General features: G+C 42.4%; 1 protein-coding gene across 3 annotated transcripts in view; it reads right to left on the bottom strand.

Moving 5' to 3' along the window:
* The window catches only part of RAB34 (RAB34, member RAS oncogene family), a 58,625-nt gene that overhangs the window by 12,963 nt on the left and 20,795 nt on the right, over positions 1-24,867 (bottom strand). For 2 of the 3 annotated variants that reach the window (XM_073616784.1, XM_073616785.1), the window contains exons 3-6: positions 21,619-21,710; positions 8,345-8,413; positions 6,659-6,760; positions 3,454-3,518 (exon numbers count right to left, since the gene is read on the bottom strand). In XM_073616784.1, the coding sequence (XP_073472885.1) occupies positions 3,454-3,518; positions 6,659-6,760; positions 8,345-8,413; positions 21,619-21,710 (328 nt within the window). The remainder of the gene's footprint in view (positions 1-3,453; positions 3,519-6,658; positions 6,761-8,344; positions 8,414-21,618; positions 21,711-24,867) is intronic. The other variant, XM_073616786.1, reaches the window with a different exon arrangement.

Below are 24,867 nucleotides of genomic sequence, written 5' to 3' on the forward strand. Positions count from 1 at the left end.
AATCAAAGCGTGAGTCCTGGGCACACCAAGGCATTCGTGTAGATCGCTGGATTCAGGTGGAGCTCAGGTAAGAATTAGGAGGGCTGAGGGGGACTGCTGCACACTAAAGGTTTTTTTTTAACTTAATGCATAGAATGCATTAAAATAAAAAACTTCTGCCTTTAGAACCACTTTCAGCAGCCCATAGATGACTCGATTTGGTGGAAAAAAAAGAAAATTGCTCAATTCCCCCATCAACCTTGACTATGCCTCCTGCAGCACTATTGTGTTCTGCCGGTGAAAGACAGAGAAATGCTCTCTGTCGAAAAATGCCTCCGATGGGTCTGCGCTCCCTTCATGGCATTGCAGAACACAATGATCACTGCTAGCAGCTAATGTAAAAAATCCAACAGGTTGGTTGTACCCAAGTCAATCGATGGATCGACTAGGGCACAATCAGTCTGACCATACATGGATCAAATTCATCTGGTCCCTGCTGAAGTAGCTGAACTCCGATCCATGTATGGCCGGCTTTAGCAGCTGCAGCCACCACCTCTAAGGACCTCTACCTTTCCACCTCTAGCCGCAATATATTATATAATAAAGGCTCCTGGCTCTAATGATCAGGAAAGATTTTTTTTCCCTGTTAAAGTGAAACTATACTTACCTTCAGTCCAGCGATGCGAAGTCCCGGAGCTCCACACCAGCCGGTGACATCTTTGGGCAGCCAGCTTCTGGGTATTGATCACTGGCCAATTTCATTGGTGGGAGTTCAGTGGGCTCAGCATTGCTGAATTTGTACAATTAGCTTGCAAAAAGACCTGAACAAATTAATGGGGTGGGCGACCACATGGCAAATGAGGTTCAATGTAGAAAAATGTAAAATAATGCATTTGGGTGGCAAAAATATGAATGCAATCTATACACTGGGGGGAGAACCTCTGGGGGAATCTAGGATGGAAAAGGACCTGGGGGTCCTAGTAGATGATAGGCTCAGCAATGGCATGCAATGCCAAGCTGCTGCTAATAAGGCAAACAGAATATTGGCATGCATTAAAAGGGGGATCAACTGCAGAGATAAAACGATAATTCTCCCGCTCTACAAGACTCTGGTCCGGCCGCACCTGGAGTATGCTGTCCAGTTCTGGGCACCAGTCCTCAGGAGGGATGTACTGGAAATGGAGCGAGTACAAAGAAGGACAACAAAGCTAATAAAGGGTCTGGAGGATCTTAGTTATGAGGAAAGGTTGCGAGCGTTGAACTTATTCTCTCTGGAGAAGAGACGCTTGAGAGGGGATATGATTTCAATTTACAAATACTGTACTGGTGACCCCACAATAGGGATAAAACTTTTTCGCAGAAGAGAGTTTAATAAGACTCGGGGCCACTCATTACAATTAGAAGAAAAGAGGTTTAACCTTAAACTACGTAGAGGGTTCTTTACTGTAAGAGCGGTAAGGATGTGGAATTCCCTTCCACAGGCGGTGGTCTCAGCGGGGAGCATTGATAGCTTCAAGAAACTATTAGATAATCACCTGAATGACCGCAACATACAGGGATATGTAAGGTAATACTGACACATAATCACACACATAGGTTGGACTTGATGGACGTGTGTCTTTTTTCAACCTCACCTACTATGTAACTATGTAACTATGTAGCTGTGCTTGCGCAGTTCACTGTACAGGCACAGACAGGTAGGTACTGTACGTAACGTTAATGCAGAACAGACATACCATGTTTCTTCGGCATAAAAAAAAACTACCTGTTTGCTTATTTGTCATTTTTGTATTAAAGAGTATATAAACCCAGCATTTCCTATTCCTGATATGTCCCTGCTGTACCAAGTACTTGTATGAAAAATAATCCTGTTTGTATTGCTTCCTTTGTGTAAAATCCCTGGTGTTCCCGCCAGTCCTTCTGCTATCCTATTAAAAATTTACTACACTAAGCATGAGAGCACATAGTGGCCAGTTCTCTAGCTATGCTGGGAATTCAGTGTGATCAGGCTTCTGCTTCCCCCTCCCCCCACAGCCATTCACTGGGAAGTTCAGTGTGCTGTTGTTTTTGTTTCTCCTCCCCCAGCTCTAATGCAGCTGAGAGCAGAGGGTATGTGATCACTTTTTAAAAGAAGGGAAAACAAAGTGTATGTAGTCTTTTAATATTTATACACAAATGTTTTGCCTTTTCATTTATATTTTAAACTTAATGGGTTGTTTTACAATCGCGAATTACTTTTAAAATCACTTTAAAATTCCACTTTAAAGCAAACTGAACTACATTTTATGAAGTTTGTCTTTGAATCAAGTAAGGTCTTTAAGGATGCAATATGTTTTTATGCTGAACATAAAGGACATATACCTATGTGCCTATATGTAACTACAGGGCATATTTATAAAGGATTAGATAGTACACTTGCAGGGAAAAATTCACCAGGTAAAAAAAACATCCTGACAATCCCCACCAACAACAGTTTTTTTAGTGGGGAAAGGTGCTTATATTAATATTCATTCCATTTATAAATAATGGGTGCTGTATTCCGTGCAAATTCAGCAAGCGTTGATTAGACGTATTAAAATAAAAACTGCCAGGCTGAGGTGGCGAATTATTGCATTTGATAATTAATATACAATGATTGCCTAGTGGGAGCTCTGAATCTTTGCTTTTAACACAAGTTTAACACTTGTAGGGTTACATTTTTCTTTTTTGTATGAGGGATGTGGGTTGGTATTCCTATGAAAGATGATAGAAAGTTTACAGTGTCCTGGCATGTTGTCACCTGCCCACATGGTAGAGAAATGAAGGAGATCCTGGCACTGCAACAGTTTTAAATGCAAGAGTGACCTCTAGGGAGGCAATTGTGTCATTGAAAGTTTCTCTTAGATTTTAAATGTTTGCTGCTTTTAAATAATGTCAAAGTTAACAGAAATGTTTTCAATATGTCAGGAAATTTCCATAGATGTTGCTATGATGCAACTAAAAAAAAACAGGAAAGTAAAACCTTAAAGGCGCTTTCACATGGGTGGCAGGAGGAGGGTAAAAACAGGTGGCTGAACCACATTTTACTGGCCCCCAACTGCCCACCCAAATTCTATTATTACAACCTGACAGAGCTGTACACATGCTGTGGTCATTACATTTATAATTTGGGCTGCAGAGTTACACAGAGGGCAAAGCCTGTCAACTTGTATATTATGGTCCCATAATATAAAATTGCTGTTTAGCAATTGAAAAAATAAAAAAAAATAAAAATCCTGAGCGCCTGTCAGCATCTGCTATGCCGCCCTCTGCAAAGTGATCTACCACAGATTGCTTTATGGAACGGGGTAAGCACTGCCACCTGTCTCAAAGAGACCGAAGTTAAATCTTTTTATATGTGCATGAAGTAATGAAGTACAAACAAAAAAACACACCAACGCACAGTGGACAATACTAACAAACAACACCTCCATTAAACAGGTCTCTAATGCATACCTTGAGCACCTCTGTAGTATGTGGAGGCAATGCACTTAAACCTCTCTTGCCCTGCCGTGTCCCATCTATTAGGAAAAAAAATATTTTAAAGATGACAAAGCACCATGAAAATAAAAGGACTCATGTGTGTCATTTTCCATACAATACAGCTCACTGTCATTAATTATGACAACTACGGTACAAATATGTACAAGAAAATAAAATATGTACAATACGAATAAAGGGACTTCCCATATGTGTGCTTTTCCATACAATACAGTTTACTGCCATTAATTATGACAACTATAATACAATATGGACAAGTCTCCCCCTCTTTTCCAACCACTCATTTTATTGCTTCAGGTGAAAGCTGAACTTTTCAAAAATGAAATCAATCAGTGAGCATTATAATGTCTGAATAATTGGACAATTAGGGACTCACACAAAGGCCTAATCTGGCAATAATTACTCCGTGTAACGTGCAGGGCAAGTAAAACAATATCTAAATGGTAGCTAAATAAAAAGTGGTCATTTTAGATTTTAGGGTTTAACAGTTGATAATTAAGGGGCCAATTCATATATGTTTTCACACAAGATTCAAGTAACTTTCACACAAGATTCACACATTTTTTTTGAGAGAGGAAGGTTAATGTGGAACTAATCCCTCCTCTCATTTATAGCCAAGGAAGCTGCCATCTTAGCCTCTGTTTGATCTGCAGTTGCCATGGTGCTGCACATGTGATCAGTTATGACACCAGCTATTTAATGGCTTGACAGTTCAGGTGATAGAACAAGCAGTTATTATTCACAACATACCTTGAATGTAACGGTTTTGGGAAACAGTAAAACGAATGGGTTTCGTTCCGCTTTAAAGGATAAGTTCACCTTTTGTAATATGTTACATATTACACCAGTATTTAGGGTGTAACATGCAAAATGTAGCATGTTACTGTTCAGCAGCTGAATTTTCCCCCTGATCCCATCCCCCCTGCCCATGACAGCGGGCAGGGATTTCTCTCTGTTCACCCACACACAGCTGCATAATCCATTCACAGCAATCTGAGAATGAATGAGTGAATTACAAGGCCTGTCTTCCACCACAGCAGACAGCTTGTAATCCTCAATGAAATAGGAGGGTGTTGATGAGCGGCCTCTTAGTTCATTGACTCTTCCTGCACTTCAGTAACTGTCTGCCTGTATGGCAGATGTCTGCAGGAGCCTAACATTGCACTAATTATCCACTAATCAGGGGTGCAATGCCTTGCAGGATGCACTGTAAAAAAATAATACGATTTTTTTTACCTGCAAACTCATGTGCATTAATTTCTTTCAACTTGGGTACATTCAGCCTGCCCATACATTGATCAATCAACATGGGTACATTCAGCCTGCCCATACATTGATCAATCAACATGGGTACATTCAGCCTGCCCATACATTGATCAATCAACTTGGGTACATTCAGCCTGCCCATACATTGATCAATCAACTTGGGTACATTCAGCCTGCCCATACATTGATCAATCAACTTGGGTGCATTCAGCCTGCCCATACATTGATCAATCAACTTGGGTGCATTCAGCCTGCCCATACATTGATCAATCAACTTGGGTGCATTCAGCCTGCCCATACATTGATCAATCAACTTGGGTGCATTCAGCCTGCCCATACATTGATCAATCAACTTGGGTGCATTCAGCCTGCCCAAACAAGGTTCGAATCGCAGAAGGTCTCTGCTGAACCGGCCAAGATTCGAACTGTCTGTGGCCGGCTTAAGCCTTTAAGTGTTGAAGTGACTCTGTCCTGAGAGAATAACGGGGTTTCCATTGCTCTTAAAATGCAAGTTTCTTGGCTAGCTATAACTTCTGTAGTTTTGAGACACAGACCCGAAAGAAGAATGCTGTAAAGGAGTGTCAGAATTCTTTATCTCCAAACTTGTTTCTGGTCAACGACTCAGAAAGCATTAAAGCCAAATCATCAGCATGACAGCCAGGCAACTAACAATAGTTTACAAGGGAAAGTTATCATTGGCAGCTACTTTGGGTTTTGAGTTAAGCACTAGAATAAATGCTAGGGGCTCACTGTAAGAGCTATTTCACACAGGCATTGAATTCTACAGCAGCCTTAATGCGCATTAATGCACCTATAGAGTTAAGGAGCGTTTTGGTTGCATTTCACAGGCATTCAAGTTGCATCAAGCAAAGCCCCTGAACGCCCTGTAAGATGTGATTTTTTTAATTTGTACAAGACTAAAATAAGAAATGATCCCTTTTGATGCCTTGCAGCTGCACCTTAAACGCACTGTAAACACCATAGGTGTGTTTACAGTGCGCTTACTTCATGCTTGTAGTGTGTTTCTATAGAAATTAGTGGAGGCATTAACACCTGCTGAACTCTGCAGGCAGTGTTAATTTTGCCTCGCCGCAACGCTAGCGCTCCCTATTTTAATAATTTTGAGTGGTGTTGACAGGCGGTCAGGAAGCGCTGACAATTCTAACCAAGAGCCTATTTTTCACGCTTGTGTGACAGTGCCCTAAGGGCTTTGTTCCATGTTAGATATTCAGGTAGGGTTAAAGCGGAGTTCCGTTAAAAAAAAAAAAAATCAGCAGCTACAAATACTGCAGCTGCTCACTTTTAATAATCGGACACTTACCTGTCCCAGGGTCCAGCAATACGGGGGAAAGAAGCCCCGCTCCTCTCCCCCTCCTCTCTGCGGCACTGGCATTGTAACTGTGGGGGCCCAGCTGTGGCTTCACACACAGCTGGGCACCCACTGCGCGTGCGGGAGCCGCGCCGCAAGCTGTGGTTGGCCGGGCAATCATCTGGGACCTGTGACGTGTCCCAGATGATTGCCGTGAGGGAGGGAGGAGAGGTGATCTACCTTCTGGCGCCGCAGGTGCGCCAGGAGGAAGTGGGAGCTGGAACCCTAATAAGAGGGCATCCCCCCCAAAAATAACATGCCAAATGTGGCATGTCAGGGGGTCACCTTCCCTTAAAGCGGAAATTCCATTTTTGGGTGGAACTCCACTTTAAGTGTTAGAGGTCTGCTTTAGTGTAGCAGATATTGTTATTGAAATGTAGAGGAGCCCTCAAATTGCCACTTGCTCCCTCCGTCAACAGACTCGCACATAAAAATACAGGAGTCAGACATCTGATCTTCTACAACCAGATAAAATACTTAAAATGTAAAGCGAAACACGTTTTTTCCATATTTCCTATTACTTACAACTGTAAACTGAAGGGAACTCCCAGGATCTCAAACCTTTCCATTTCAAAATCCACCCCGATTGTTGCTTTGTAGTTTTTATCAAATACATCTTTACAGAACCTATAAAAAGTAACACAGGATAGATAAAGCCACCAATACCAAAAGGAATTGACAAAGCATTGGATTAGGAATAATTTGTTGTTCCAGCTTATTACAAGGCCTGTACATACTGTGAGTATTGAACCAAGCACAACTCCAGACAAAATGTTTTTTATTTTTTTGTATACAATTGTGAAGGATTAAATCAATGCTGATTTACTGTCTGTGCCTTACTTTCTGTCCTGGTGATACCAGTTCTCCTCATTTCTAGTTCTAGGGTCACAGGGATAAAAACTGATAGGAATTCCCAAAGCAGAGTAACAGGGAACAATAATACCTGCCAGAAGTTCTAACCCTTCCCCGCCAAGTCCAGAATTAAAAAAAAGATAGTTGGAGTTGGGCTTGAAGGCGGCCATACAAAGAAAAAGCCAATATTTCAGAATTGAATTAACAACATGCTGGACATTTACTCTCATTGATAGCTATGGGCCAGAAAAAGCATAGTATAGCAGGCATAAAGGAGAATCAGATGATAATTATCCACTCAGCTTCAGCAGAAACCGCCATTTCACTATTGTACCCAGTATAACTGCCTGTTTAGCAAGACACTGTACATAGGACTAGGATGCCATTTCCACCGAAATCTTAGGACACTATGCCAAGAGAAATGAAAGGTCTATATATTTAACACATTGGTGATGCAATTCCTATTCGAAATCCTGTTCGTAATGTACACACGGGCCAAATGCTGGGCGACATCGGCCCGTGTGTATGGCAGCCGGTCCGACAGAAGCTGGCCATTTTGCCGTCTTCTGTTAGACGAGCATGCTGGAAAACCAGCAGTTGACCGGCTCCCGATTTGCACCCTACGCCAATGGCTGAGAGCACTGACCGGAGTTTTCTGGAAGGTGGGGGCGTCCCTCTGTCAGAACACAACAGCTCAGCGGGGGAGATCGCAGTACTAATGTTGGGTCTTTACTACAGCAGCTCCATCCGGAGCTGGGTTGAATGGAAAAAAACTCATAGGGGTTGATTTACTAAAGGGAAAAAGACTGTGCACTTTGCAAAGTGCAGTTGCCCTTTGCAAGAGCAGTTGCTCCAGAGCTTAGTAAATGAGCAGAAGCTCTGCTGACTTCCATCATCCAATCAAAAATGCTGTTTTTTTAATTTTCCTTGCACAGGATTGGGTACTCTTTGCAAAGTCAAGCCTTGCCTCATTTACTAAGCTCTGGAGCAATTGCACTTGCAGAGGGCAACTGCACTCTGCAAAGTGCACAGTCTATTTGCCTTTAGTAAATCAACCCCATAGTGTGTACCAGGCTTTAGCTGTTAATCAAAACAGCCGAAGAGTGGAACTTGGAAGATTCCACAGAGAAGATTGGATGGGATGCGGGTGACCTCACAGGCATGGGATTCTTGGAACTAAGGTACAGTAAGTATGTGTGCCTTTAATTCTTCACTAACATGAATAACATTTTTTTGCTTGCCATGTCTTCATTTCAAGCAATGCCATTGAGTGATTATTTCTGCATGAGAATGGCCAACTTTAGTTTTACCCCAACAAGATAATCCTTATATTAGGCTTTTCTGTCCCCATTCTCTTACCTATTTATCATGCATGTCTTTCCCACTGAAAGGTCACCAACCACGATAACCTTGGAGATCCTAAATCTGCTGGAAATGAATGAGATATATATTTATATCAAAAATACACTGTGAAAGCAATAATCATAAATGTGTGCATGTATTTACAAAATCAGACCCTTGCAGACATGAAAAGTAGAAAACCCAGCTAGACCCCGCTGGGTCAACTTCAGTACAACCAAGCTGTAACATTTTATTCATACGATCACTGCCGATGGCTATAGCTGTCAGCAGTGATCATTGTATTCTGATAGAGGAGAAACCTCCCGCTGTGAAAATACATTAGCACAGTGGTAGGAATTCCCCCATCAACACTGATGTTTTAATGGAGGAATCAAGGGATTTTCTTTCCTTCAACCCACGGTTGAAGGAAAGAAAATTGCAGAATGTATGATCAGCCTAAGATATTTGTCATGATTGATCTTACTTATCTTACTTATGGGTGAGGCAATTTCAATTCTCCCACAGCAGGTAACAACTGACTCCTGGGCCACACACAAGGCAAGTGAAATGAAGCTAAAAGAAAACCTATACTGAGAGAATATGGAGGCTGTCACTGACCATACTTATTAAATGCTGATTGTATTGCTGTCTATGCTAGTCAATGGTCTTCAATACCTTCTGATCTACTCTTCTGAACTAAAGCAGGCCATACATGGTAGAATTTCGAGCAAATTTTCTTTTCAAAATCATAAAGTTCGTTTTTTTTGTGATCCGATGTTGCTACCATTGATTTTCAAAATTCAGCTGACCAAGCCTTCAATTTCACCTCATGTTGCTACAGAAAAGAATTTTCGTGGCTGGGAATCTTCTTTTCTCCCTGTAAATTTTCTTTTCTTATTACTTTTCTCGCACGATTTTCCCATCATTGATTAGAAAATCGTTCGTTTTTCTAAAAATTTCCAACATGTCCGATTCCTCAAATTTGATTGCCGCACGAAAATCGTCCGTTGCTGCAGCCCACTAATGGTGCGAAATTGGTACGAAAATTCTTTGATACGATTCTCGAAAGAAAATTCTTTCGAAATTCGAACCGTGTATGGCCGGCATAAGCCACACATTTTCCTTTGCTCTGACTTCATCGGCTACATGCTTATTTTCTGAAACAGTCACTCAAGAAAGTACACTGTAAAAAATATTGTGCTGGGTCTACTCAAAAAAATGGAGGCAACTATTTGCATCAGCTTTTTAACCACTTCCCTACCCGCCCATAGTAATATGACCCCCGCAGGAGGGATCTCCCATCCTGGGCGGGCGTCGTATGATGTCCTGGGCTTCCCGGCCGTCTAGGGGGCGCGCGCCTGCCGCGTTGCTCGGGACCTGGTGCGCGTGCCCGGCAGCCGCAATGTCTGCCGGGCACCCGCGATTGCCCGTTAACCTAGCAAGACCATGGATCTGTGTGTGTAAACACACAGATCCACGTCCTGTCAGAGGAGAGGAGACCGATGGTGTGTTCCCAGTACAGAGGAACACCGATCGGTCTCCTCCCCTTGTGAGTCCCCGCTCCCTACAGTTAGAATCACTCCCTAGGAAACATAATTAACCCCTCGATCACCCCCTAGTGTTAACCCCTTCCCTGCCAGTCACATTTACACAGTAATCAGTGCAATTTTATAGCACTGATCGCTGTATAAATGTGGATGGTCCCAAAAATGTGTCAAAAGTGATATGTCCGTCGCAATGTCACAGTCATGAAAAAAATTGCAGATCGCCGTCATTACTAGTAAAAAAAAAAAAAAAAATGCCATAAATCTATCCCGTATTTTGTAGACGCTATAACTTTTGCGCAAACCAATCAATATACGCTTATTGCGATTTTTTTTTACCAAAAATATGTAGAAGAATACATATCGACCTAAACTGAGGAAAAAAATTGTTTTTTTTTTAAAAAAAAAATTTGGATATTTATTATAGCAAAAAGTAAAAAATATTGTGTTTTTTCAAAATTGTTGCTCTTTTTTTGTTTATAGCGCAAAAAATAAAAACCGCAGAGATGATTAAATACCACCAAAAGAAAGCTCAATTTGTGGGAAAAAAAGGACATCAATTTTGTTTGGGTACAACATCGCACGACCGCGCAATTATCATTCAAAGTGTGACAGCGCTGAAAACTAAAAATTGGTCTGGGCAGGAAGGGGGTGAAAATGTCCTGTATTGAAGTGGTTAAGTACTGTCAACTGAACTTATTTTTGTCTGACTCATTACACTTTTCATGTTTTCAACTTTGTTGTTTTATGTAAAGCCAACTAATTTTTTTCAGTTTATAGACCATAATGTTTTAACTAAGGCCCCTTTCACACTGGGGCGGTTTGCAGGCGTTATTGCGCTAAAAATAGCGCCTGCAAACCGCCCCTAAACAGCCTCCGCTGTTTGTTCAGTGTGAAAGCCCGAGGGCTTTCACACTGAAGCGGTGCGCTGGCAGGAGAAGAAAAAATCTCCTGCGAGCCGCATCTTTGGAGCGGTGAAGGAGCGGTGTATTCACCGCTCCTTCACCGCTCCTGCCCATTGAAATCAATGGGACAGCGCGGCTATACCGCGGTAATACCGCGCCTATAGCCGCGCTATACGAGGGGTTTTAACCCTTTTTCGGCCGCCAGCGGGGGGTTAAAACCGCACCGCTAGCGCCCGAATACCGCGGTAAAACAGCGCTAAAAATAGCGCTGTTTTACCGCCGACGCCCCCTACCGCCCCAGTGTGAAAGGGGCCTAAGGAATACATACCTTAACTTGTCTGAAACTAAAGTTTTAAGTAAAGCCAAGTACATTTTTCCAATTTATAGACTGTAAAGCCAACTAAATTTTTTCAGTTTCTAGACCATAGGTTCAAGTAAAGCCTACTCAATTTTTTCAATTTATAGATCATACACACGGTCGGAATTTCCGACCAAAAGCTCACATCTGACTTTTGCTGGGAGAATTTCCGATCGTGTGTACCGGGCATAAGGGATCTTAGATTGTAAGCTCCTTGAATTCCCGCCAGCAAAAGACTGAGAGCAGGTTCTCTATTTTTGGGTCGGAAAAAGTTCAGATCGGAAATTACGATCGTCTGTACCAATTCCAACGTGCAAAATTCCTACGCATGCTCAGAAACAATTCGACGCATGCTCAGAAGCAGTGAACTTCATTTTCTCGGCTCGTTGTAGTGTTGTACGTCACCGCATAACTCACATTCATACTATGGCCAATTTAGACACGAGTCAATTACTCTACCAGCATGTCTTTTGAGTGTGGGAGGAAACATGCAAACTCCATGCAGATAATGTAGTGGTGGGATTTGAAACAGCAACCCCTTTGCTGCAAGGCAAAAGTGCTAACCACTACACCACTGTGCTAAGCACTAAACCACTACACTACTTGTCTGGAACTATAGTTTTAAGTGATATTAACTTATTTTTTTCTTGTAACTTACTAAATTTTTTTTACGTCGGTAAAACTTATTTTCCAAATGTATTTGATAAATGTTTGAAGGTTTTTATTTAATATTAAAACAATAATATGTTTTTTTTAACCTCCCTGGCGGTGTTCCCGACTGTGGCTCGGGGTTAAATTTCAGCACCATTAGCGGTAACCTCGAGCCACACTCGGGATTACATTGCAGTACCGTACCTCCCCTTTGTCCCCAGTGCTTTGTCCAATGCCCTGCATGCAGTTTTATATTATAAAAACTGTTCTTTCTGCCTGGAAACTGGAGATTGTCCATAGCAACCAAAAAGTGTCCCTTTATGTCAAAAGTGGCTTTAGACCAGCTAGAAAACAGCGATAATAAATTAGAACACTTGCAGAATTGAGCAATCGTGAATCGTGGGGAAATGTATTTTATTATTATTATATTATTATTTTTTTTAATTATTTATATTTATTATATTATAATTTATGTTTTTGTGTTTCAAAATTCATCATACCCGGGATATCTACTAGACTCTTGGTGGACAGATTTAAGTGAATTATTCCTAAGAATTACAGACCTACAATTAGGGTTGTCCCGATACCGATACTAGTATCGGTATCGGCACCGATACCAAGCATTTGCCCAAGTACTTGTACTCGGGCAAATGCTCCCGATGCTTCCCCCGATACCTTGACTGTCAGCGGTGATGGACGTGTGGGGGAGTTACAAGCTTCTCCCCCTGCGGCTTTCAGCTGCTTAGTGACATACAGCGGTGATCGGTGCTTGTAATTCCCCCACACGCGATCACCACTGACTGTCACCTCCTCCTCCTTAGTCCTCCACCGTTCCTCTGTCCCCCTCCGCTGTCCTGCTCCATTGCTGTGTCCCCCTCCGTTCCTCTGTCCCCCCCGCTGTCCTCCTTCTTTGCTCTGTCCCCCTCCGCTGTCCTCCTCCGTTCCTCTGTCCACCTCCCGCTGTCCTTCTTCTTTGCTCTGTCCCCCTCCGCTGTCCCCATCCGTTCCTCTGTCCCCCTCCGCTGTCCCCATCCGTTCCGGCTTTCCGTTGTCCCCCTCTCTCTTCGTCTGTCCCCTCCGTTCTGCTGTCTCTCCGCTGTGTGTATGGAGAGAGTCAGCTGACTCTTTCCATTCACATAACTGAAACATTGTAATCTTCTGTGATTACAATGTGTCAGTTTATGAATGGAGAGAAGCTGCTGTCTTCTCTCCATTCATTCTCAGTGCAGCTGACGCTGCAGAGAAAGGGACTGGGGAATCTCTATCCTCTGTCTATTTCTCTGTCTCAAGGGGGAGATATCAGAGGTCTGTTAAGACCCCTGATATCTCACCAAAGCCCCCCAACAGGGCTGATTAAAAAAAAAAAAAAAAACACACACATAGTGCAATAAAGAATAAAAAAAAAATTGTAAAAAATAATAAATGTAAATGAAAAAAACAAAAACAAAAACACACACACAGACACCGTTCACTATACCACCACCCCCACCCCACCCGCCCCCCCCCCCCCCCCCTCAAAAAAAAAAAAAAAAAAAACTGTCACGTGACATTAAAAAAAAGTATCGGTAATCGGTATCGGCGAGTACTTGAAAAAAAGTATCGGTACTTGTACTCGGTCCTAAAAAAGTGGTATCGGGACAACCCTACCTACAATATAAAACGCCAAATTGCCATGCAAAATAATTGTACCGCTTTCAGCACCTAAAATCCGAAATAATCATACCGCCAGGGAGGTTAAAAAAGGAATAGTCTCATGAAACAGGCTTTCAAAAAAATGAACATTTATTATTTATAATAAAGAAGACTGACGATAACCGGAAAATCCCGTTTAAACTGTGATCAGCTGTGATTGGACATAGCTGGTCACATGTTAAAGAGCCGCTCTGGTTGGCTCTTTACCCCGATCTGTGAACAGCTGTGTCCAAATGACACAGCTATAGTGTGGGTGGGAGGTTGGTGGTTAAAGTATAGGTGGGAGGTGGTTAAACTGGTTGTAAACCTCAGACATGAAATATAAACAAAGCATATCCCTCTATAGTGTGTACTTGTCTCAATTAGGAGCACTAAGTGTCATTTCTGTCTGCTGCTTTGTTCCTCTGCTATCATCACTTCTGACAAGATGCCCTGACACCAAGAGAAAAAAAGGTGACTGGGAGGGATCTCCAGCACACAGCCTGTGATTGACAGCCTCAGCTCTGTACTCAAACTACATTTTTATCATTTTTTTAATCATTTTCTTCCCATAAATAGAGTTTTCTTTTGGTGGTATTTGATCACCACTAGGTTTATTTTTTTTTTTTGCTAAACAAACTAGAAAAGACAGACATTTTTGAAAAAAAAAAAATGTTTTTCTTTGTTTCTGTTATAAAATTTTGTTTTCTTCTTCACTGACGGGCACTGATGACGCTGCACTAATGGGCACCAATGAGGCAGCACTGATTGGCACCGATGAGGTGGCACTGATAAGGTGGCACTGATGAGGAGGCAATTATATGCAGCACTGATGAGAAGGCATTTATACACAACACTGATAGGCAGCACTGATATGCAGCACTGATAGGCGGCACCGATAGGCAGCACACTGAACTACACATGCGCAGCTTGATTTACATTCTGGTAAGGTAAGAATTTAGGCCTGTACTTACACTTTAGGATCCTCATTGATCCCATTAATATTACAGGTATTTAAATAGCACTACAATTTATACAATGCTTTACCTGTTGAATACTCACATTAATCCCTGCCCTTGACGAGCTTATGAACTAATCCTCCTATCTGACAAGCATATATACACATACTAGGGACATTAGGGCAGGAGCCAAATAATTTACAGTAGCAGCAGGTCTTTGGAGTGTGGTAGGGAACAAGAGTACCCAGAGGAAACCCACACAAGCACAGATAGAACATAGAAACTCCATTCACGTAGGAGTTGATTTACTAAAGGCAAATAGGCTGTGCAAGAGCAGTTGCTCCAGAACTTAGCAAATGAGGGAATGTTCTACTGATTTCTATCATCCAATCATGTGAAAGCAAAAATCCCTTTTTATTCCTTGCATGTGATTGGGTGTTATTTGTAACGTGAAGCTTTATCTCATTTACTAAGCTCTGGAGCAACTGCTCTTGCAAAAGTGCAGTTTATTTGCCTTTATTAAATCAACCCCATAGTGTTCTGGTTGGGGGGTTCAAATCAAGGACATCAGTTCTGCAAGAAGTGCTAACCACTAAGCCTCTGTATTGCTCTGTATTAATCAGGTTCACACTTTTCCTGCAGGTGACAGCCTTGGTACTCTGTGACACTATATACCAGTGTTTTCCAAACTGCGGCCCGTGGGCCAATTTTGGCCCTTTGCTTGTCTTTATCTGGCCCTTGGGGTCCCATGCCATCCACTGACACCAATGATGGGGCATCATTCTTACCACAGACACCAATGATGGGGCACCATTCTTCCCACAGACACCAAAGGTGGGGCACCATTCTTCCCACAGACACCAAAGGTGGGGCACCATTCTTCCCACAGACACCAAAGGTGGGGCACCATTCTTCCCACAGACACCAAAGGTGGGGCACCATTCTTCCCACAGACACCAATGATGGGGCACCATTCTTCCCACAGATACCAATGATGGGGCATCATTCTTCCCACAGACACCAATGATGGGGCACCATTCTTCCCACAGACACCAATGATGGGGCACCATTCTTCCCACAGACACCAATGATGGAGCACCATTCTTCCCACAGACACCAATGATGGAGCACCATTCTTCCCACAGACACCAATGATGGGGCATCATTGTTCCCACAGACACCAATGATGGGGCACCATTCTTCCCACAGATACCAATGATGGGGCATCATTCTTCCCACAGACACCAATGATGGGGCATCATTGTTCCCACAGACACCAATGATGGGGCACCATTCTTCCCACAGATACCAATGATGGGGCATCATTCTTCCCACAGACACCAATGATGGGGCATCATTCTTCCCACAGACACCAATGATGGGGCACCATTCTTCCCACAGACACTAATGATGGGGCACCATTCCTCCCACGGATACCAATGATAGGGAACCATTCCTCTCACAGATACCAATGATGGGGCATTATTTCTCTCATAGACACCAGTGACGGGGCACCATTCCTACCTTAAATACCAATAATGGGGCACCATTCCTTCCACTGATATAGGGCACTATTTCTTCCACTAAAACCAATGATGGGGCACTGTTTGCTCTCACCGACAACACAACGTTTTCTAATCCCACTGGCTGCAGTCTGGCCCCTGTAAAGCCTCAAGGACAGTAAACTGGCTCTTTGTTCAGAAAGTTTGGAGACCCCTACTATATACTATTAAACACAAAAGTAAAAACTCCAGAAAGGTAAAAGCCTGCATGTTACAAATGCAAATGATCTTTTTCAAACAAGGGCAGAAGACGGCAAAGACTATTTTCAAGGTGCAAAATGATTGAGGTCCTGCAAAACAGCTTGTTTGGCATTGAAGAGGTTAAACAGAGTGTTTGGTGCAGGAAGTGAGGCGAGGCGCAGAGGTGGAAGCAACAAACGGCTGTCACTATGGAAAAGGTGACACTACTGAAGAACATTAATAATTGAAAGGCAGAGGCCCTCTCTGAACAGCTGGGGTAATCACACGAAATAGGCAGCCAGCCCGGAGAGGATGTTTGGAATTCAGGAGAGTCTGGGTGTGAAGGAATGAACACAGGGGACGGAGAACATGAACTTGGGAAGAAAAGCAAAACCAAGCCCAAAAATGATAACATTTCATTTATAGATTTATAACGTTGGTCTCATCTCAGCAGGTCTATCTGGTAAGGATGACCGCTTATGGTATACAGAGTGCACAAACCTACAGCATGTAGAGGGTTAGGATATTTACTAAAAACACAGGCTGCAGAAAGAGAAGACATATTTTTATGGTGATCACATCCGACTGAAGCCAGACACGGCCAGACAACTATCATTTTTATAAGCCCCCATAGTTTTCTCAAGACAGGCATACTTTCAGTAAAGCATAACTCCAGGGACTAGATTTTTCTTTTAAATGTTCCTCAATAGCCAAAAAGAGTATAAATGCATTTATGTGTACTAAATGCCGTTGCAAACCCTGATATTACCTTATAAAAGTAGCAATTGCATAATAACTGGGCTGCACATAGCCTGTGCAGAAAGCTGTAGGAGGGACCCAGCAGGCCAGCCTACTACAGGCAATCTACAAAGAATTAAATAAGGGGCGTATAAAAGACCAATCACCCTGCTCAAGAAGAGAGAACAGCATTGACTGGTCTTTATTAAATGCAAGAAACTACTGCTTTACACAAGAGTTGATGATTTGATTGCCCATTAGCCATAATATCTCTCAGTACACTCAGGAAACCTCAATAAAGGTGCGGCATAGAGAATTTTGCACACTACACACAGTTTCTTGTATACTACTGTATATTACCCAAGACTGCTTTTGGTAAAGATATAATAATTTAAAGTATCCCTAAAATTTCAAGTCTCTTACACAAACAGGCTCCCCAGGCACTTTTAGCCGCTTAAGGACCGCCCCATATACATTTACTGCGTCAGGGCAGCCCTTAAGCGCCAAATCAGCTTCCTGTACGTGATGTCTTCTTCCTGGTCTGGGGCATGTGCACGCGCGCGCGGCCGGAGACCTGCTCCCGCTGTGCCTGGAAACCCGGCGATCATTTGGAGAGAGGCAAAACGGCGGTCTGCCTATGTAAAAAAGGCAGACAGCCGTTCTGCCAGAGGGGAAAATGGAGAAACAGAACAAGGGTGCACACACCGCTTCAGGCAAAAAATGGACACACGCGATCCAAGGTGCTAATCCCGGCTCATCACCGTAGGCAATATCAAGAGGAGAAGAAAAGATTGAATCCAAAAGATGCCGTAGAAATGTCTTTATTGTCATGAGCCAGACAAAATTGTAATGATGATCAGTTGACGCGTTTCACACGAAAAGAACCGAGCTTGTAAGCAGAAACACGGATCTCTGTTTTCCTTTAGTCAAAGCACATCCCCCATAGTTATAAAGCACCCCCGAGGGACATTTAACCCTTTAATTGCCCCTGATGTTAACCCCTTCCCTGCCAGTGTCATTAGTACAGTGACAGTGCATTTCTTTTAGCACTGATCACTGTATTGCTGTCACTGGTCCCCAAAAAGTGTCACATAGTGTCAGATTTTTCCGCTGCAATGTCACAGTCCCACTAAAAATCGCTGATCGCCGCCATTACTAGTAAAAAATATATATAAAAAAAAAGTCCCTAAATCTATCCCATAGTTTGTAGACGGTATAACTTTTGCGCAAACCAATCAATATACGCTTATTATTGGGATTTTTTTTACCAAAAACATGTAGCAGAATACATATTGACCTAAACTGATGCAGAAATTATATTTTTTACATTTTTTATTGGATATGTTTTATAGCAGAAAGTAAAAAATTTTGTTTTTTTTTTCTAAATTGTCAGCCTTTTTTGTTTATAGCGCAAAAAATAAAAACAGTAGAGGTGATCAAATGCCACCAAAAGAAAGCTCTTTTTGTGGGAAAAAAGGGACATCAATTTTATTTGGGTACAACATCACATGACTACGCAATTGTCAGTTAAAATAACGCAGTGCCGTATTGCAAAAAATGGCCTGGTCAGGAAAGGGGTAAAACCTTCTGTAGCTGAAGTGGTTAATGGTCATTTCTTTACCTAAAGCGACCATATATGTATTTCAGGCCCCTGATCTCTCTTTCTGACATTTGCAGGAAAATGTCAACCACCTTAAAGTGATTGTAAACCTAGGATTTTTTTTTTTTTTAAATAACAAACATGTCATACTTACGTTCTCGATGCAATGGTTTTGCAGGGGTCCCCCGCCAATACTCCTGGCTCCTCCCCCCAATGTCGAGTGCCCCGACAGCAAGCCACTTACTATGGGGACACTCATGCATGCTCGCTCCTGAGCCCTGCTTTGTGTGTCCATTGTCCATAGAACAGGGCTCAGCCTGCCCCCTCTCTCTTCTCACTGGCTGTCTGCCAATGAGGAATACTATCAGAATACAATAGCCTGGCAGGGGGGATGCGTCCATCCACACAGGTTGTGTGGATGGAGCAGTCTATTAGATTATATTTGCTCAGCCTGCAAACTAAACAAAAGAAATCTGGTAGCTCATGGCCAGCTTTACTCTACTATACAGAGTATACAGTCAAACATCTTATTACCCAGTATAGCTGGATTGTAAGGGCTAGCTTTGGTGCACATTTTATTTTTTTGTATTAGGAATAGAGTTGTGTAAGTGTGAAAGAAATTTTAAACTGTGTATATCAATGAATTATGTTTTGTCTACTACAACCAATGTCCTTGGCATCACACTAACTCTTCTGCTGCATACTCAAATTCCTAAATCCCTGATATGAAACTATCCTGCATATGTACTGCTTACAATTGTAATATTAACCACTTCAGCTCCAGTAGGTTTTACCCCCTTCATAACCAGGCCATTTTTTGGTATTCGGCACTGCGCTACTTTAAAAAGTGGACCTTCAGTAATTTTTTCATTTTTCCATCTATTAAATCTTCTGCCCTTGTGTTAACTTTGGATAGTAAAACATTTTTTTTCTGCCAGTAAATACCTTATACAGCCTACTTCCTTTTTCTTTTCTGGGAAAAAAAGCCTAGGCATATGACATCATGCAAAGCTCTCGCTCTCACTCACGTAAGAGTTTGCCAGCAAGGGGGGGGGGGGGGGGGGTGAGTCATGAGAGGGCCAAGGAGAGCTGCAGAGCTGGAGGTTTGCCTCTGTGTGTCTGTGTAAATACAGGAAATGAACAGGCAGCAGCTTCAGCTGCCCACAGTTAAAATGGATGCAGCCAAACTCAGTGGAGGGAGATTTCTGCAGCATATTTGGCAAGTACAGAATCACAGTATATATAAAATAATATGCAAAGTGGTTGGAGGGATGCTTCAGAATGGCAAAGATGTTTTTATTACAAATTATTTGAGCAGACTGCAGTTCCTCTTTAACCACTTCAGCCCCGGAAGATTTGGCTGCTCAATGATCAGGCCATTTTTTGCGATACTGCACTGTCATTTTAACTGACAATTGCGCGGTCGTGCAAAGCTGTACCCAAACAAAATTGACGTAATTTTTTCCCCACAAATAGAGCTTTCTTTTGGTGGTATTTTATCATCTCTGCGGTTTTTATTTTTTGCGCTATAAACAAAACATGAGCGACAGTTTTAAAAAAAAAAAACACAATATTTTGTACTTTTTTGCTATAATAAATATCCCCAATTTTTTTTAAAAAAGCAAATTTTTTCCTCAGTTTAGGCCGATACGTATTCTTCTACATATTTTTGGTAATAAAAAATACAATAAGCGTAAATTGATTGGTTTGCGCTAAAGTTATAGCATCTATAAAATAGGGGAAAGATGGCATTTTTATTATTATTTTTTTTTTTTTACCAGTAATGACAGTGATCATCGATTTTTATCGGGACTGCGACATTATGGCGGACAAATCGGACACTTTTGGGACCATTGACAATTATACAGCAATCAGGTCTATAAAAATGCACTGATTACTGTGTAAATGTCACAGGCAGGGAAGGGGTTAACACTAGGGGGCGATCAAGGGGTTAACTGTGTTCCCTAGGGTGTGTTCTAACTGTAGGGGGATGGGAGTTACTGGAGGAAATGACAGATCGTTGTTCCTAGCTAGTAGGAACACATGATCTGTCTCTCCTCTCCTCACAGAACAGGGATTTGTGTGTTTACACAAACACGTCCCTGTTCTGGCTCTCGTGCCCGCGATTGCGCGTGGCCGGCGGTCATTGCGACCGCCGGCCAAGCGCCTCGGCACCCCCGCAGTGTAGCGGGCGTGTGCCTTCAGCGGTGTGCATGCCTGCTATCCCGCTTAAAGGGACCGACGTACAGCTACGACGGTTTGCGGGATCGTGCCGACCTGCTGCAGTATAATGATGGTGGCTGGTCGGCAAGCGGTTAACTAGTAATTGCGCGGCCATGCAATGCTGTACCCAATCTAAATTTATATAATTTTTTTTCACACAGAGAGAGATTTCTTTTGGTGGTATTTGATAATCACTGGGTTTTTTATTTTTTGCGATATAAATGAAAAAAGACCAAGGATATTGAAAGAAAAACAATATTTTTTACTTTCTGCTTTAAAACACACCCAATAAAAAATAAATCAAATGTCTTCATACATTTTGGCCAAAGTGTATTCTGCTACAAACAGTCAAAGATTTTGGGGGGGGGTTGGGGGGGGGGGGGATTTCCACAATCCAAATAAAAACTTGAAGGTTAACTGGATTCTTCCCAGAAGGGTCCTTAATTGTTCTTTCATGATAAAAATAGGGACAATAGGTTCTTTTGGGGCACTGATGTAATGGCTCTATGTACTCTGTTATGTACTAAGCAATAAGTACAGAAACACAGGAAATAAATACATCATGACTTATGCGGTTAGCGTAGAATTTGAGGCACTGCCAGTGAATGAACTGGGGAAGGCCTGTGAGTTCAGAGAAGGGAGAAATATTTGGCAGATTCAGCAAATAAGAGCAAATAGTAAGATGAAAGCATTTGGTGAAGAACGGGAATGACAAGCCATCTGGTGAAAGGGAGCGAAACGTTTCTACTAGCCTGTCTTCCTCAATTGACAGGCCAATTCGGTTTCCTTTGGTGTCGGCATTAGTAACATAGCAGCAGTCGCTGATTTTGGGGGTGCACCCTGATCACATGACGAAGTGTAAAATACTCAAATATATACAGTAATAGCTTGGTGAACTTACCCCACAGTCCCTGTTCTCTGTTGCTTGCATGCACTGGTCACTTTGGAGTGAAAGGAGTCTCTGGTGTGAAGACATGCCTCTTTCTTGAAACACTAGAAGAAAGTAAATGCACAATTTTCTGAATATTAATTATTGAACGTATTCTGGTGGTGACATTTGTCCAGTTTTCTGTCCATTAATAGCGAAAAGCTTGCCTTAACCTAAGGGCCTGTGAACAAACACTCTGCAGGCACTGGGACATCCACATTCATTAGAATTTTTTCCCAAGGCACAGACCTTAGCCGATCGCTAAGCATCAAGTCTGTTGACAACATTTTCCCACAGGAATGGGATTCTCATTCAGTCCCTTGTTATCTCTCACCTTGACAATTGCAACTCTCTCCTTGTTGGTCTACCTCAGCCCAGGCTATCCCCCCCTGTAGTCTATCATGAATGCTGCTGCCAGACTCCCCTACCTCACCAAACGCTCAGTGTCGTCACCCCCTCTCTTACCATCACTTCCACTTACCCAACAAATAAAATTCAAAATACTAACAACATACTACAAAGCCATCCACCACTGTGCCTAGAGCTACATCACCAACATTGTCTCAAAACATCATCCAAATACTCCTCTTTGTTCCTCCCAAGACCTCCTGCTCTTTAGCTCCCTCATCATCTTCTTCTATGCCCTCAGGACCTCTCCAGAGCCACTCCCAACCATGTGGAACTTCCTACTCCAATCCCCAGCTATATCCTACTTTGTTTAACTTCAGGGGATCCCTGAAAACCCAGCTCGACCTAAAAAGTCATTTTTTTTTACCTTCTCCATCAACTCATCACCCACAATTGTTACTTTTTTTATCATGTGCCCCATTCTTTTAGATGGTAAGCTTTCAGAAACAAGGCCATCTTAAGTCTGTTTAACCAAAAATTCAGTTCCACTTTGACAATTCTTAACTAAGGCCAGTGGTCACATTTAATTTCCTGTGCAGATATGGAAATAACTGGGTTCACATATATGCGAATTGGATGCATTTTTAACCGCACCCAATTCGCATAACATGTGAATGTGAACGGCCTTCAATGGAGCCGGTTCACACATGTCCGGGGTGGCCACGGTGTGGTTTTGAAAAGGGTCCTGTGCGGTTTTGGGTCAGTTTCAGGTGTGAATTCAGGGAAAAATTTGCCCCTGAATCGCACCTAAACCTGTGAACAGGAACACTCCGGAATGCAAACCGCAGCCAGACATGTGTGAACCCAGCCGTACTGATGAATGGTATTACCAACTGTTGTACAGTTTCACTCAAAAGTGCAGCTAGGGTTGATAAAACCAGAAGATTGAACTTGCGGGTTTAACCCCCCAACGGTCCACCTGAACCTGAGCATGCAGCCACTCAAGTCTGTACACGGAGGCAAATATTAATCAGCATGTTTATGGGCTGCACTGCAACCGATTGCAATGCACATGATTGCAGCGCGGTAGTGGGGCATTTACAGGGTTAAGTCAGGCAGGTAGGAGGCAACATAACACCTCTTCATCACCAGTCAAATACCCTCTGAAGAGCAATCCATCCTTTAGATGGCACTACACATGTGAATGAGCCCTTCTTCCTTTTATATTTACTAGTCCTTTGATTTGTATAATACATCCAAACAAAAGCAGAGGCACTGATTAAACTGTTTCAGCCTTAAAAAAATGTTAATTTACATAGTTTTATTTGGCTTCTGTAACAAGGAGGCTGTTGAAGCTCTCTAGAAGTGCTGCGTTCAGTTTGTGTTGTTTCTGCTGCAGGCACGAGCTCCATCCAGGCAACAGCTGAGAAAATGAGAGCTTACTTCCTGTCTGGCACGGTCACCACCACCCGCTTCTGTCGTCTTGCTCATCCTCCTTGCATAGACAACAAGGCCTGAGGCCACATCTACAACACTGGGACCACACAGGGCGAGAGCTCTGGAGGTTTACCAAGGGGAGGGTGTAATTTTACATGCTGTTTGTACAAAGTGCTGGAAATAAGAGTCTTCCTGAAATATATATAGATACGCTTTTCCTACCAATCTGAAAATCCAATTTTTAAGCAGTTTTGGCTGTTCATACGGAGTTCCACCCATAAAAATAAGTTTACATAACTGTGCATCAAATAACATAACAAATGACATTTGGACATTTTTTTTTTTTTTTTTTACTTATGTTTTAATCCCTGTTGCTATGTGGTCCCTTCTAATCTTCCCCTTCCTTACCGCAGCGCCTGACGCTACTACACCCGGAAGATGTGTGTCATCATTTCCCAGGAGTCAGGGGGCAGCGCCGAGGGCTAGAATTGCGTTATTTCAAAAATGGAAGTGACACGGTAAACTTCTCGCGTTGCCATCACAACTGGGCGGGAACGTCCGACAACGCCGCCTGTTGTGATGGCAACGTGAGAAGTTTACAAGACTGCGACCCTTTCCTATTGCGCATGCGCGAGAACGGGCGGTGCATGCTGGTCGCTCAGCTGCACCGTATACCGGAAAATTATGTTTGTGAGCTTAACATGCCCACAAGCAATATGGGAACTGCCAGGACAGGAGAATATAAGTTATTTTTTGACTTAAAATCTGAAATCGAGTGGCGAAATTTACAAAAGTGGTATATTTCTAAGTTATGATTGTAAGATATGCATTATCGAAACATCACTGCTGTTAATGCTGTGCGGTTCCAGAATAAAGCTGGCCATACATTATACAATTTTCTTATATTTATATATATATTTCTCAACTTCCTTTAGATTTACCTTCAAACTATGTAGTGCAAGGGCCTGCCTGATTGCATACAAATTGAAAGTATTTAGGTTTGTCTTCATATTATATGGTTTTGGTAAATCTAAAGAAAAATTGTACAAGAAATTTGTATACTGTAAGGCCAGCCTTATGGCCCGTACACACGATCCGAATATCGTACAACAGATTATACGGCCTTTTTCGCCTAATAGTCGCAAGAAGAAATTGAATAGGTAAATAAAGTCACGAAAATTCTCGTACGACAGAAAAAAAAATCGGAAGTGATGTCATGTGTTGTAATGTATTTGTATTGTATTTTCGAACGACAACTATACTGACTAAACGAAAATCATACGATCTGGTATCGTACGAGGAACATTTCTGTGCTTGTCCGATCTAATAATATCGGATGAACTGTCGTGATCGGCTCTCGAAAGTAGTGTACACACGATCCGAAAATCGTACGATTCTTCCTAGGACTACAGTTTTCGTACGATATTCGGATCGTGT

Source organism: Aquarana catesbeiana, linkage group LG02 (genome assembly GCF_042186555.1).
Source record: "Aquarana catesbeiana isolate 2022-GZ linkage group LG02, ASM4218655v1, whole genome shotgun sequence".
Lineage (NCBI taxonomy): Eukaryota > Metazoa > Chordata > Amphibia > Anura > Ranidae > Aquarana > Aquarana catesbeiana.